Source organism: Procambarus clarkii, chromosome 51 (assembly GCF_040958095.1).
Source record: "Procambarus clarkii isolate CNS0578487 chromosome 51, FALCON_Pclarkii_2.0, whole genome shotgun sequence".
NCBI lineage: Eukaryota > Metazoa > Arthropoda > Malacostraca > Decapoda > Cambaridae > Procambarus > Procambarus clarkii.
The window spans coordinates 11,009,863-11,023,920 of NC_091200.1; the positions used below are offsets into that span (position 1 = coordinate 11,009,863).

Consider the following 14,058-nt stretch of genomic DNA (forward strand, 5'->3'; position numbering starts at 1 on the left):
GTGTGTGTGTGTGTGTGTGTGTGTGTGTGTGTGTGTGTGTGTGTGTGTGTGTGTGAAAGCTGTAAATAGGTGCCTGAGAGTTAGACAGCTGGTACGGGCTGCTTCCTGGGGATGCGTAGCAAAAAAAAAAAAAAAATAAGGCTTGGTCGAGGACCGGGCCGCAGGGACGCTAAGCCCCAAAGTCATCTCAAGATAACCTGTACAACATTGTAGGGGTTCAGCGTCTAACCCCAATATATGGTTGTAATCTTCCCGTAAATTAAGCTGAACCAACCAAAACTGTAAAAAAAAAGGAATGTTGATATATATATATATATATATATATATATATATATATATATATATATATATATATATATATATATATATATAACGCTGTAACAAACTCATCAATGCTGTAATTTCCTTTGGAGACCAGTTGCTGAGTCCATTATGTGTGTGTGCGACCTTCTCCCACACCGCCCACAGTATGGGCGGGAGGTGCATAATAAATGGAGCAGTGAAAACTTGCATCACCGGCGTGGAGTGCCAGCCCGGCTGACACCCACAGTAAACCTTCACTCACCTCGAGTTCCTGAACCACTTTCACATGTGACGTCACGGAAAGCGGCCCCCGGGGTAGCCTGTAGAGGCCGCCCAGGAGGCAGGAGGAAGAGATTGGATGACTGACTAAGGGGCGACAGCTCCGGCAGTGGGAAGGAGGCCGGGTGTAGGAGGCAGCTCCGGCAGTGGGAAGGAGGCCGGGTGTAGGAGGCAGCTCCGGCAGTGGGGAGGAGGCCGGGTGTAGGAGGCAGCTCCGGCAGTGGGGAGGAGGCCGGGTGTAGGAGACAGCTCCGGCAGTGGGGAGGAGGCCGGGTGTAGGAGGCAGCTCCGGCAGTGGGGAGGAGGCCGGGTGTAGGAGACAGCTCCGGCAGTGGGGAGGAGGCCGGGTGTAGGAGGCAGCTCCGGCAGTGGGGAGGAGGCCGGGTGTAGGAGACAGCTCCGGCAGTGGGGAGGAGGCCGGGTGTAGGAGACAGCTCCGGCAGTGGGGAGGAGGCCGGGTGTAGGAGACAGCTCTGGCAGTGGGGAGGAGGCCGGGTGTAGGGCGCACTTCAACATGCAGGTGGCGGGTCTCACTAGGCCAGCAGGGAGCTCCCCGGAGAGTGGCATGTCCGAGGAAGAAGTCTGCCAAGGCTCAAGACGTCTCCGGAGGGGTGACCGCCCCGGCATCTACTTCCCTATGCGCCGCAGTGCCACCGTTTCCTTAGATACTTCCCGTTCTGCGCGCCACACTGGACCCGACCCGGTTCCTGTGCGCACATGCTGCCTTCTCTAGACCAGGCGGGCATGTGCATAATTCGGTCACGCGCTCACTCCATGAACTCTGTGAGGAGAAATGTGTCATAATCGGCCGGTATTATGCTACCAGGTAACGTAATGGTTAATGGGTAACGGTAATAGACGAGGGGATCGCTGTACTGTTTCAAGTACATGAATGGGTTTGAGTGGGTGTCAATAGGAGCTGGATCATTAGATATTCTGCACCTTTCTTTATTCTCATGTTCTTATCATATTTTTAAATGTTCAGTCATTAGACCCATTACCACTTGTCGGTATAAGATAATTAAGTTTTGACGTTACTTTACCCAATACTACCATTTCCCGCCACCCACACTACCACAACTTTTGTTTTATTTTTAACACATTTAGGCACATGTGCATTTGTGCAGCTGCCCTAGACTATATAAAGGGGAGTACAGTGTGTCAGAAAGCTAGCTACATGATGCTAAAATCCCAATCACACAGGATGGTTAGTCACACAGAGGCATTTGATAAGTAACCTGCACTGGCAGACTCTGGGAGCATTATGAGGATATCATCAACACAAGAGTGAATAAGGTAGCAGTGATACTAAAAGTCCCCATCTCGCAGGATGGTTAGTCATCAGGGCCATATGTTCAGTAGCCTGCAATGGCAAATTTTGGGTACATAATGATGATATCTTCAAGATCACGAGAGTGAGTTAAGTAGTTGTAACGCTCCAGGTACCTCATGCCAACGGGTCTGAATGGTCTAATAATTGGGCATTCGGTGATATAGTGTGGGAGATCATGCCGCAGTTCCTGCTCACAAAGTTTGCACCTGGAGTGCTCAGGATTGGGAGATCCGTCACCTGCAGCCACCTGCCACAGGTAACGGTAAACCAACCTGATCCTTGCAACCATTGTGTCGCACAGTCTGGTCCACGTTTTGGAGTAATGTGATCAGGGAGAGAATGCCTGGCATTCTTCCAGGTGATGGTGTCCTCTTCCTGCCTTCCCATGTATGGTCAGCCCAGCCTCCAACACCACAAGCACAACCTTTATGAGTAAAATTAGGGGAGTCCCCCACTTTGCTCCAAGACGGAAGACACTATCCAAACCACATTTACTGTTCGTTTTTATTCCCTGTTTTTCTGCCTCTAGCCACAGGGCCAAGTTAGGCTGCCCCAAATATGCTATGACCTATAGAAGATAATTCATGGTTTTTGGGATCTTCCTAGTAATCTTGCAAGGTTGTTTCTGGTGACGTTGATTGTTTGCCTTGTAGCATTTGCTTCCCATATTATGATGTGAGTGATGCATTGACCACCATATGTCTCTTGCTGTGACTCGCTACTGACGTTTGCTTAGACATTACTCTATCCACTGGGGTATCTTCCGTCTCGATTCTACCTGCTTTCTCTAACTTGTACACTAATCTCTTGTAGGGCACTGTATCAAATGATGTCCGACAATCCAAAACTATACAATCTGTCTACCTTCCTCTGTCTTGTCTGATTTCGGTTGTCAAGTCATTGAAATTTATTAAGTTTGTGAGGCAAGATATTCCATTCCTTAACCCATACTGATGGTGTGTTAGAAATGTTCTTTAGATGTGCAACTAGTCTCTTCCTTGCGATCTTCTCCAATTGCTTGTTAGCATGCAAGTAGGATCACTGGCCTGTAATTTAGTCTCCTGTCTGCCTTCTATTTTGAATAATAGTACTATACTGGCTGGCTTTTCCCTTTCTTATAGCTGTACTATTTCCAATGACTTATTATCAATTATAGAAAGCAGGAAGCAAAGGGCTTCCGCTCGTTCCTTTAGTATCCACGGCGATATTTTGTGTAAGCCAACAGTCTTAGTCGTATCAAGTTCCAACAGATACCACTTTCCCGTGCTCTATTGTGAAGACCTTCTGAGATATCTTGTTGAGCTCCACACACACACACCTCCTTGTCGTTTTCAGGTAATCTTGTCGTGCCCTTATGACTGCCTCCTGACACTTCTGGGTGACATAGTCCAGCATGTCTTAAGCGGTCGTTTCGCAGTTATGTTCCCCAAGGTCATCTTATAAGAAATTATCACATCTTTACAGCTTCACCTTCGGTATAGCATCCCGATAACACAGGTACTCATTTTCCAGACACGCACACGAATGTGTGTGTGTGTTTACTAGTTGTGTTTACTAGTTGTGTTTTTGCGGGGTTGAGCTTTGCTCTTTCGGCCCGCCTCTCAACTGTCAATCAACTGTTTACTAACTACTTTTTTTTTCCCACACCACACACACACACACCCCCCAGGAAGCAGCCCGTGACAGCTGACTAACTCCCAGGTACCTATTTACTGCTAGGTAACAGGGGCACTTAGGGTGAAAGAAACTTTGCCCATTTGTTTCTGCCTCGTGCGGGAATCGAACCCGCGCCACAGAATTACGAGTCCTGCGCGCTATCCACCAGGCTACGAGGCCCCTCGTAGCCCTGTGGTGTGTGTGTGTGTGTGTGTGTGTGTGTGTGTGTGTGTGTGTGTGTGTGTGTGTGTGTGTGTGTGTGTGTGTGTGTGTGTGTTGTGTGTGTACGCGCTCGCTAGCATGCGCGTGTGTGAGAATGTATTCCTTCCGGAAATAGTTGAACCAGGAAGCATATTATCTTATCGAGGAGTGTGTCTCGCCTGCCTGTCTCAACACTCCTTCTGTGTGTGTGTGTGTGTGTGTGTGTGTGTGTGTGTGTGTGTGTGTGTGTGTGTGTGTGTGTGTGTGTGTGTGTGTGTGTGTGTGTGCGCGCGCGTCACCCGGAAAGAGGCACGGGATCTCTTCCTCCTTTTCTCTCGCCTCAGTCCTTGTCTCCTGTAGTATGTAACCGCGTTATGTAACTTCCCGTCATGTAACTCCCCGTTGTGTAGCTCACCATTATATATCTCCCCCCTATCTTATATCTCCGTCATATAACTTCCTTTTCGCATAATTCCCCATCTTATAACTTATTTGGGCTCCATTAAAACACAATATCCATGAATCCAAATTTGACGCGATGAAGGTCTTGGTACCTATGATCATGGGTTATATGTATTTGTTGTAGGTGTTGTGGGTCACATAGGGAAGGTTGGGCTGTGATGGATATCCGAGAGATAGGTAGATCAAGCGACCTCATGGTAAGTTGCAGTTACCATGATATATATGTGCTCGAGTCTACAGTTTAGACCTATTGTCTGGTGTATCATCCTCTGGCCTGTGTGACACGGAATACCAGCATTATCCTCACTCTAATTAGCATAGAAGACAAGCAAAACGCTGATGCACTCACGTCGGAAGACCTTATCTTTAAAGAACACAATAAAGTAGCCTTCACAACTGCAAGAAAAATGACAGGTTGGATAACAAGAAATTTTCAACTAGAAATGCTATACCAATATACCAAATGCTATACACTATAGACCATTGGAACAATTTTCGTGTTTGTACTGGAGGTGAACGAGCCTTACCTGATGAACGGATATCACAAAGATCACACCGACTGATATGATATCACATTTATCACACTGAGCATAAGAATACCACAATCACCACACGAAGGTGGAAGAGAATACCACAATCACCACACGAAGGTGGAAGAGGATACCACAATCACCACACGAAGGTGGAAGAGGATACCACAATCATCACACGAGGGTGGAACAATACCAACAATCACCACACGAGGGTGGAACAATACCAACAATCACCACACGAGGGTGGAACAATACCAACAATCACCACACGAGGGTGGAACAATACCAACAATCACCACACGAGGGTGGAACAATACCAACAATCACCACACGAGGGTGGAACAATACCAACAATCATCACACGAAGGTGGAACAGAATACCCACAATCACCCCACGAAGGTGGAACAGAATACCCACAATCACCCCACGAAGGTGGAACAGAATACCCACAATCACCCCACGAGGGTGGAAGATAATACCAACAATCACCACACGAAGGTGGAAGAGGATACCAGGATGATTACTGATGGTGGGAGAGGGCCGCAGGGCTGACCATACCCAGGAGGCCAGGCAGGAAGAACTCCGTCGCCAAGCGGATGGGATGCCAAACATCCTCTCTCTGATTACATTACTTTATCTAATCGCAATCAGATAACCCGTTGGCGTCATTGCTCCGGTACACACTTAAGTAAACATGACCTAGATACCGAAGAGTAAATCTCAGCAGGCGTGTTTTGATATAGGAACCAGGGGCCAGATTCACGAAGCAGTTACGCAAGCACTTACGAACCTGCACATCTTTCCTCAATTTTTGGCGGCTTTGTTTACAATTATTCAACAGTTAATGAGCTCCGAAGCACCAGGAGGCTGTTTATAAAAATAACAACAGTTGATTGGGAAGTTTCCATGCTTGTAAACTGTTCAATAAATGTAACCAAAGCCGTCAAAGATTGAGGAAAGATGCACACATTCGTAAGCACTTGCGTAACTGCTTCGTGAATCTGGCCCCAGGTGTACAAATTGAGACCAATAGGCTACCACTAATCATACAAGCCACAGGCAAATGAAGCCTAAGAACCCAACCTAACTTAAAATAATCTAAGTTTAACTCTCCCCTCACCATGTTCTGTTACAGCGAGTTATAAGCATGATGACAAGACTTTCGCGTCAATTTCATATTAAAATCTTAGTTTGAACTTGATGGTGTGCTTAGCTCTTTGAATTCCATTGTAAGTCCTTGCATTTCATAAAGAAATATAACAGGGTTGGAAAACATTGGTCGGGATGCAGAGATTTTTGAGCTCAGTCTAGATTAAGACAGACAGATCCCGGGGCTGGGTTAGGAGCCCGGAAAGGGGGGGGGGGGGGATAGAAATAGCCTAAGCTACTCTATCCCTTTGGGATGGATTTCTTTCTTGTCTCAATAAACATACTTGAACTTGAACTTGACGAGCCCAGAATGTTGAGGAGCAACAGTGGATTGGACGTGAATGAACCGAGGCATGAGTAAGGTAACGTGAGGTGAAGCATGAGTAAGGTAACGTGAGTGTGGTGAAGCATGAGTAAGGTAACATGAGTGAGGTGGCGAGTCAGCAGAAAATGACGTGAATGGAGTTAATTATGAGTAATGTGTGACGTAAGAGGGATGAGTAAGGCAGAACGTGTGATTAAATTCTACTTATTCATTCCTCGCCTCCCACAAGATATATATATATATATATATATATATATATATATATATAATATATATATATATATATATATATATATATATATATGCCTTCGCCAAATAAAGGCTTTAGAACAAAACTTACAATTTCATATTCAAGCGGAATATTCCGTCTTGTATGTGCTTATCAGCGCCGATAATGGGTTCCAATATATCTGAGAAAAATAGGTAGTGTGATTATCAGGAGAAACGCAATACCTGTATCACTACATGTCACGTGGGAGAGATACAAAGACGAGGAGCTGGGATGTGAGAACGGAGGGAACATTACAGTGCCACACCACTTAAAGGTCCCTCGGGAATCGAACGCCGACCTGCAAGAAGCGGTGTCGTCGCTGTACCGACCAGTCCAAGGGTAGTTTAATCAGCCATGTGCGTCCGGCCCGGCGCTCTTGCGTCCGGCGTTACTGGTACGCACAGTTACGTTATAAAAACTTGGAAAATGACAGGTACTTACTGTTGGTAACGACCTGACTGACAGTGGCAGCGCCTGTCACACCTGTCACACCCGTCTCCAGCGTGCGTGACATTACGGAAACAAAAACATACCACCTTTGTTCCGGTTGCTAATGAGACTTTCCAAGCAACAAATGTTGTTATTAAAATTAAACTGTTTTTAAATATTTTCCCCGTCAAAGGCGCCTCTTGGGGATCCATAGCCTGAGTAGGCTACACTGTGGAGCAGGACCAGTGTAGCCAGCTAACATACACGACGAGAAAGCGTCATATTGATATGGACATAGTGAGAATACGGCCTCACAAGCTAACACACTCACCCCAGTCAGACTCATACTAAAACTCACACCCACCTCCTCACTCACTAACCCATCCTCCATTCTTGATAGCATACTTTTCGTAACTATGAGGTCGATCGTTCCAAGTAATAGACTTCTAGTAAGCCACTTTTTGTATATTTTTATAGAGTGCTGGAAATAAAGCTAAAAATCATGTTTAAATATTCCTGGTTCTAGTATAGCACATATATGTACTATATTAGGCTTTCAGATAGCGTGTATTAGGCCTAGGGTGGTTAGGTTAGGTTTTATTAGCAACAAAAAATATATAAAATACAAATTTTTCCGGTTTGTCCAAATTGAACACCACAAAAGTCTACTTTCTAGTGGACCACACGATTGTGGACACACACACACACACACACACACACACACACACACAACACACACACACACACACACACACACACACACACACACTGTCTCTGCTCTCAAACACATCTGATATGCTCTGTGATTGAAGGGCGTAAGGCTCAGCCATTGTGAAAGAGCCTTCTGGTAATTGTCTTGATGGAAGAGAGTGCCTGTCTCTCGCTCTTATACGAGGCTTTGTAAAGGTTTTTCTTATGTAAATGAAAGTGTGAGCGTTAGAGTGAAGGTGAGAGCGTGTGTGAACGTTTCCGTGTGGCAGGGGTCGTGCGTGAAGATATCACACGGAGTGTAATTGCTGGCGTTTGTGAATATTAATAGGGTATTAAAAGTATCAACACAAGACAGAACACGAAACGATGGGTATAGATTGAATAAGTTTAGATTTAGGAAAGACTTGGGTAAATGCTGGTTCAGTAACAGGGTTATTAATTTGTGGAACCAATTGCCGCGTAACATTGTGGAGGTGGGGTCCTTCGATTGTTTCAAGCATGGGTTGGACATGTATATGAGTGGGATTGGGTGGTTATAAATAGGAGCTGCCTCGTATGGGCCAATAGGCCTTCTGCAGTTGCCTTTGTTCTTATGTTCTAATAAAAAAGAAAAATCTATTATCGCTGTACAATTTAACGCGCCTAGGGTCTTTGAGCCTATAAGCACGAGCCTGTAACGATGTCATAGGCCCTCCGTAGCTACTAGTCGCCTTGTTTCACTTGAGTGACAACTCCTCCAGATACACCGTGCTGCAGATAGGTATCAACCAATTTAGATGCCCGCGTGTGGGCCAGACAGACTGCTTACAGTCCCTTCAAGGTTGCAAAGTGACCCCATTTTCGTCACTACTGACTGATGGCCTGCTGATGGGGTCAAGGAATGGTGCCACCATGCCCTAGGAGATCGTGCCACCATGCCCTAGGAAACCGATCTTGAAAGCAGATAGAAGTAAAAAAAGAGTTGGTGGAGAGAAATCTTAAACTAAACATCGTTAACTGAGGAATGACTGGCTAAGAGAAGGGGAAACAAACGATGTAAGTGAAAGTAAAGAGCAAAGATTGAAAAAATACCACAAGAGCAAATAATAAGACGAGGCAACACTGCAACAATCCCTTGTGAGGAAATACTAAAGACAGGAACTACCTGAGCAAGAGACGACGGAGGAAGGAACAAGATGTGTGTGTGTGTCCTTGACAGAGTGAACTGAATCCCAGAGTGTAACCCTCTTGACCATGTCGTTGTCTAGTCGTCTAAGGCGTTTGCCTCTGAGGGAAGAAGCTGCCAGCTCTTAACACTGTGTTGTTTCAGGGTATCTTCTCGCTTCTGTTTACATCCTTATAACCGTGCTTATAAGGATGTAACTTTGTGATAATATTCAGTTAACATTTCCCAGACCACGTTTGTTGTGTGTCTACTCTATTTAGCTAACACAGGTCTTCTCTGGTCTGAGTCTTCTCATACGTTTTACATGAACAACAAGCAGTGATGTATTGGAGTCGAATTCCCACCAGTTTTAGACATATTAGGAACAGGAAGGACCCTATTGGAAGCCCTTGCGGTACGCCACTCATTACGTCTTTCCCCTCTTGTTATCTTGCCTCTCGCTGTGACACGCTGGTCTCTCTTAGGAGACAATTGCAGCAATGAGGTGACTCGAACAAGCGACCAGGGTACTCTCACAGCTGCGCACCTTACCCCTGTACCACGACATGGTATAAGTTATGCAACTGGGATTTCACTGGTGCAGGGGTAAGGTGCTCGGCTGGGAGTACCCGTGTGTGTGTAGCGTGAAGGGCGGTGACTAACAAGACGGGTGAGTGGGAGGGGTCCGAACACTGTGCTAGTGAAAGTTCTAACCTAAACACAGTAGGGTCCTGCCTGAATGGACGCTAAGTTCACCCTCCCTCTCCCTCCCTCTCTCTCTCTCTCTCTCTCTCTCTCTCTCTCTCTCTCTCTCTCTCTCTCTCTCTCTCTCTCTCTCTCTCTCTCTCTCTCTCTCGCTGTTGTCAGCCGGGCGCCTCGTGCTGGGGCTGCCAACTTCTGGTGGTCCACCAAGTTGGGAATCTTGAGAACATAGGCCTTATACATAACAGTAAGACCACCCATATCTTGCTAGACTCAGTGGTTACTTTGTTCAGCGAGCGACATCTTGCGTGTGGAAGATTAAATCTTGATAGCCACACCTTGAAAACTGACTAATCTTCCCTCACGCCGAGGTTATCTTGCGTGTCACACCTCACTCTAAAGGAAGGTTATCTTGTTTCACACAGAGTTATCTTCGCCTACAAACTTTATCTCCTACACCACAGATTATTGTGGTGCGTCCATGGAGGCACGAGAACCTGCAACACTTTAAGAGACTACGAGCGTGAAGCTGGTAGGACAGGTTGTTGGACATTAACGAGCTCCTTCAGGTGAGAGTCTTGTCTTTCAGTAAATCTCAGATCCCTCAAAATCTATTTACATTAAACCCACTTTAGGTCCTTCAGAAGACCTTATCTTTCAGTAATATCAAACTCAGGGATAGTTTCCCAGTGTGACCAACACGTCACACTGGGACGTCCCATTGACGTCCCCGGATTAGTGAGGAACTTTTTCTCTCTCTCTTACAATTATGTCATTCAAGTGGACGGGATTCTTAGGATTCTTCAACTTAGCGAGATTCTTCGTGCTTTTTAGGCAGCCAACTCGCTTGATCTATTTGTATTTATAAATGATGTGGTCTTTGCCAGAGCCTTGAAGTTTGTCCATTGGCAGGTGCCCTGGAAGAAATTTTATCGTCTTGCCTATATATTGAGATCATTGAGGACGATAATCCCCATGTTGGCATGTAAAGGTATAGACAACATTCGACTCTTTCAAATTCCGTTTATGTCAAGAGAGCTTTTCCTGAGCAAGATGGCGGTCGTCCTGGTATTGTAGCGCACGAAGAGCTGTTTATTCTATTTAGTGTTGGTAGGAGCCGCATTTTTGTCGACTCTTAGAGCACATAAGACAGAGGTAAGAGTCTTGAGACTCTTAACTTTGGCTTGTGGGGGTGTTGAAAAGAAGTTCCTGTAGGAACTCCTGATTTTCAGGAGGCCTGGTCGACGACCGGGCCGCGGGGACACTAAGCCCCGGAAGCACCTCAAGGTAGGTAGGTAGGGTAGTTTAATTAATGTGAGAAGTTATATAGTGTTGACCTCGTCAGTGGTGGTATGGTGGTTCACCTTCACTTTAATGACCTCTTCTACAAAACTATTACAGAAGCCGTTATTGACGAGGACCTGCCACGCTCATAGTGGGTCCTATACTGTTGTTGTATATATGTCCATACACTGAGATACTGATGTTCATACAGTGTGTGGTGTATTGATGCTTATACACTGACTGGTGTATTCACGTCACATGTAAACTTTAGTATGCTTGCTGTATTATCATTCGTAATTGTTTATTAGCAGCTGTTCTTTTGTCGTAATTTCATCTAAGTGAATAAATGCTAAATACAAATAATAATGTTGATTAAAAAATTTATATCTTCTTCAAAATTCATGACGAGTAGATTTTGTGTTGTATAACATTAGTGCTTCACAGTATGTTCCTTGAGGGTGTTCTTAGGATCTTATAATATTAGAATTCTTGAAAGTTGACCTAGAGAACCTGAAGCATTGGGAACCTCCCAGTGAGAATGTCCTTTAAAAACCTCTAGAGGCTGTATGCTAACCTCTCACTTTACAATCTTTACACACACACACACACACACACACACACACACACACACACACACACACACACACACACACACACACACACACACACACACACACACACACACACAGTGAAGCGGACTCCTGGGGCCACTCAGGGTAAGAGAAACTTCTATATTTCGAAGCAAATGTTTGTTTAAACTTCATGAGCTCATGAAGCACAAGCATGAAGGACACTGCAAAAGGCCTATATTGGCCCATATGAGGCAGCACCTATTTATATCCACACGAAAAATATTTATCGACAGAAGGAAGTTGCAATGATGAGGACTGTGAGACAGAGACGAGGGGAGAGAACAGTCAGCTCACACAGCACGTGGGCGCTCCTCCACCCAGCTGACGCCACTAATATTCCATATTCCACAACATGAAGTGACAGTGTGCATGATTCATCAACTCATGCACACACACACACACACACACACACGTACACACCAACATACACACTCACACAAACGTACATACGTCCCCAGGCAGACATATTCACATGCATACATGACTGGTCTTAAAATAAACATCCGTCTGTGGGACGTTGTTACCAAGAGAGGGCGCGCGCGCGCGCGTGTGTGTGTGTGTGTGTGTGTGTGTGTGTGCATTCACCTAATTGTGCCTGCGGGGGTTGAGCTCTGTTTTTTCGGCCCGCCTCTCATCTGTCAATCAATTCTTATTAACTTCTAACTAGATTTTTTTCCACACACTCTCAGGAAGCAGCCCGTAACAGCTGTCTAACTCCCAGGTACCTATTTACTGCTAGGTAACAGGAGCATCAGGGTCAAAGAACCTCTGCTCATTTGTCTCTGCCTAGTCCGGGAATCGAACCCGGACCACAGGATTACGAGTTCCGCGTGCGGTCCACTCAGCTACCAGCCCCCAGTATTCACCTACTTCTGCTTGCGGGGGGTTGAGCTCTCCTCTTTCGGCCCGCCTCTCAACTGTCAATCAACTGTTTCTAACTACTACTATTTTTTCACATCACACACACACACACACACACACACACACACACACACACACACACACACCAGGAAGCAGCCCGTGACAGCTGACTAACTCCCAGGTACCTATTTACTGCTAGGTAACAGGGGCATAGGGTGAAAGAAATTCTGCCCAATGTTTCTCGCCGGCGTCCGGGATCGAACCCGGGACCACAGGATCACATGTCCAGCGTGCTGTCCGCTCGGCCGGCCGGCCTCATAGGTGTGTGTGTGTGTGTGTCCTAAGCATACATATACTTATATCATTAAATACTTCATTTTGGGGCAAATTAACCTTGTTGCTCCCACAACAACCTGTTTGGTCATTAATTCCACACCCAAGTTTAAACCGTCAGTAAATAGGTTGGCTGATGCTTTTGTTGGCTATTTTTGGCAAGAACAATTGCAGGAGTTTAGTATTTGTTTGTTGGAGGACGGTGACTCCATCACCACTATCAGCACCAACACCACCTCCATCACCACCACCACCACCACCACCACCACCACCACCACCAGTGCCATTTCCACTACTAACACCACCACCACCACCTCCACCACTTGTAATGGGACAGATGCTATGATAGAGACCCAGAGATGGAACAGATGCTGTGGTAAACACCGAGAGTATTCACCGATGGAATATCTTAATCCATCCAAACATACTTAAGTTGACGAAGGTCGAGGACTATCAACAAGCCTTATCAACTTCTCCTCATTAATTACAGTCTGGTAATGTATCCAGGAGTTACCAACTCATCACGTTCAATTCAAGTTCAAGTATGTTTATTGAGATAAGAAAGAAATAAATCTCAAAGGGATAGAGTAGCTTAGGCTATTTCTACCCCCCCCCCCCCCCCACCAATTCATCACCACGTCCGTTGAGCTTCGTGTGGGGGTGTTGGTGGGGGTGTTTGTGGGGGTGTTGGGGGTGATCTGTGTCTCACCCACCTTGTTGGAACCTCTTCGCTGTGTCACAGATGTGTGTCGCTGTTGGCACTCTGAGGCCACACAAGTATTTTACACCAACCTAACATTAATTTTTTGGACACTCGTGACAAGAGCTTGAGTTAAGCCATCTCTTGAGTGTGGGCCGTGTTTGCTTAAGCTTATTCAGCTTAATTCCCACCACCATCTGGCCGCCGGTCACCAAGGACCAGCACACTGCTGGTTGCTAGCAAGACAAAAAACCTGTTTTTAGTGAATGTTGCAATCGACAATAAAAAAATTTATGGATCCTTCATGAAGAAATTTATTTAAGAATTGTCATGTCTCCTCCTCATACTCCTTCTCCTCCTCCACCTCATACTTCTCCTCCACCTCATACTCCTCCTCCTCCACCTCATACTCCTCCTCATATTCAACCTCCTCCTCCACCAGCTCATTTAAACCAGAAAAGGCTTACGGTAAGGTTTGTGCCAACCTTAAGAACACTTAAAAATATATCAATCAGGGATGCAGAACAAGTTTCTGCATGTGCCAAAGAAAATGGTATTAATATTTAAAATATGGGTCAGCATATGAAGGGAAGGGAACTATGAAGAGAAAGCGCCAAGCTATTACGACTATATAGCACTGAAAAAGGGGTCAGAGATAAGGATTTGGGATGGGACGAGGGGAAGGAATGGTGCACAACCACTTGTACGATCGGGGATTGAACGCCGACCTGCATGAAGCGAGACCGTCG

The 14,058-nt window shown here is 45.8% G+C and overlaps 1 protein-coding gene across 1 annotated transcript; it reads right to left on the reverse strand.

Annotated features, from left to right (window-relative positions):
* Positions 1 to 669: 669 nt before the first annotated feature.
* Positions 670 to 1,209, reverse strand: LOC138351980 (WAS/WASL-interacting protein family member 3-like). Its single transcript, XM_069304154.1, has one exon. It carries the CDS (start codon positions 1,207 to 1,209, stop codon positions 670 to 672), a length of 540 nt encoding a protein of 179 aa, XP_069160255.1.
* Between the last annotated feature and the right edge of the window lie 12,849 nt (positions 1,210 to 14,058).

What these genes read in the sequence shown, in the direction of transcription:
- LOC138351980 (XM_069304154.1), bottom strand. Translation starts at nt 1,209, where the DNA reads ATGCCGGGGCGGTCACCCCTCCGGAGACGTCTTGAGCCTTGGCAGACT.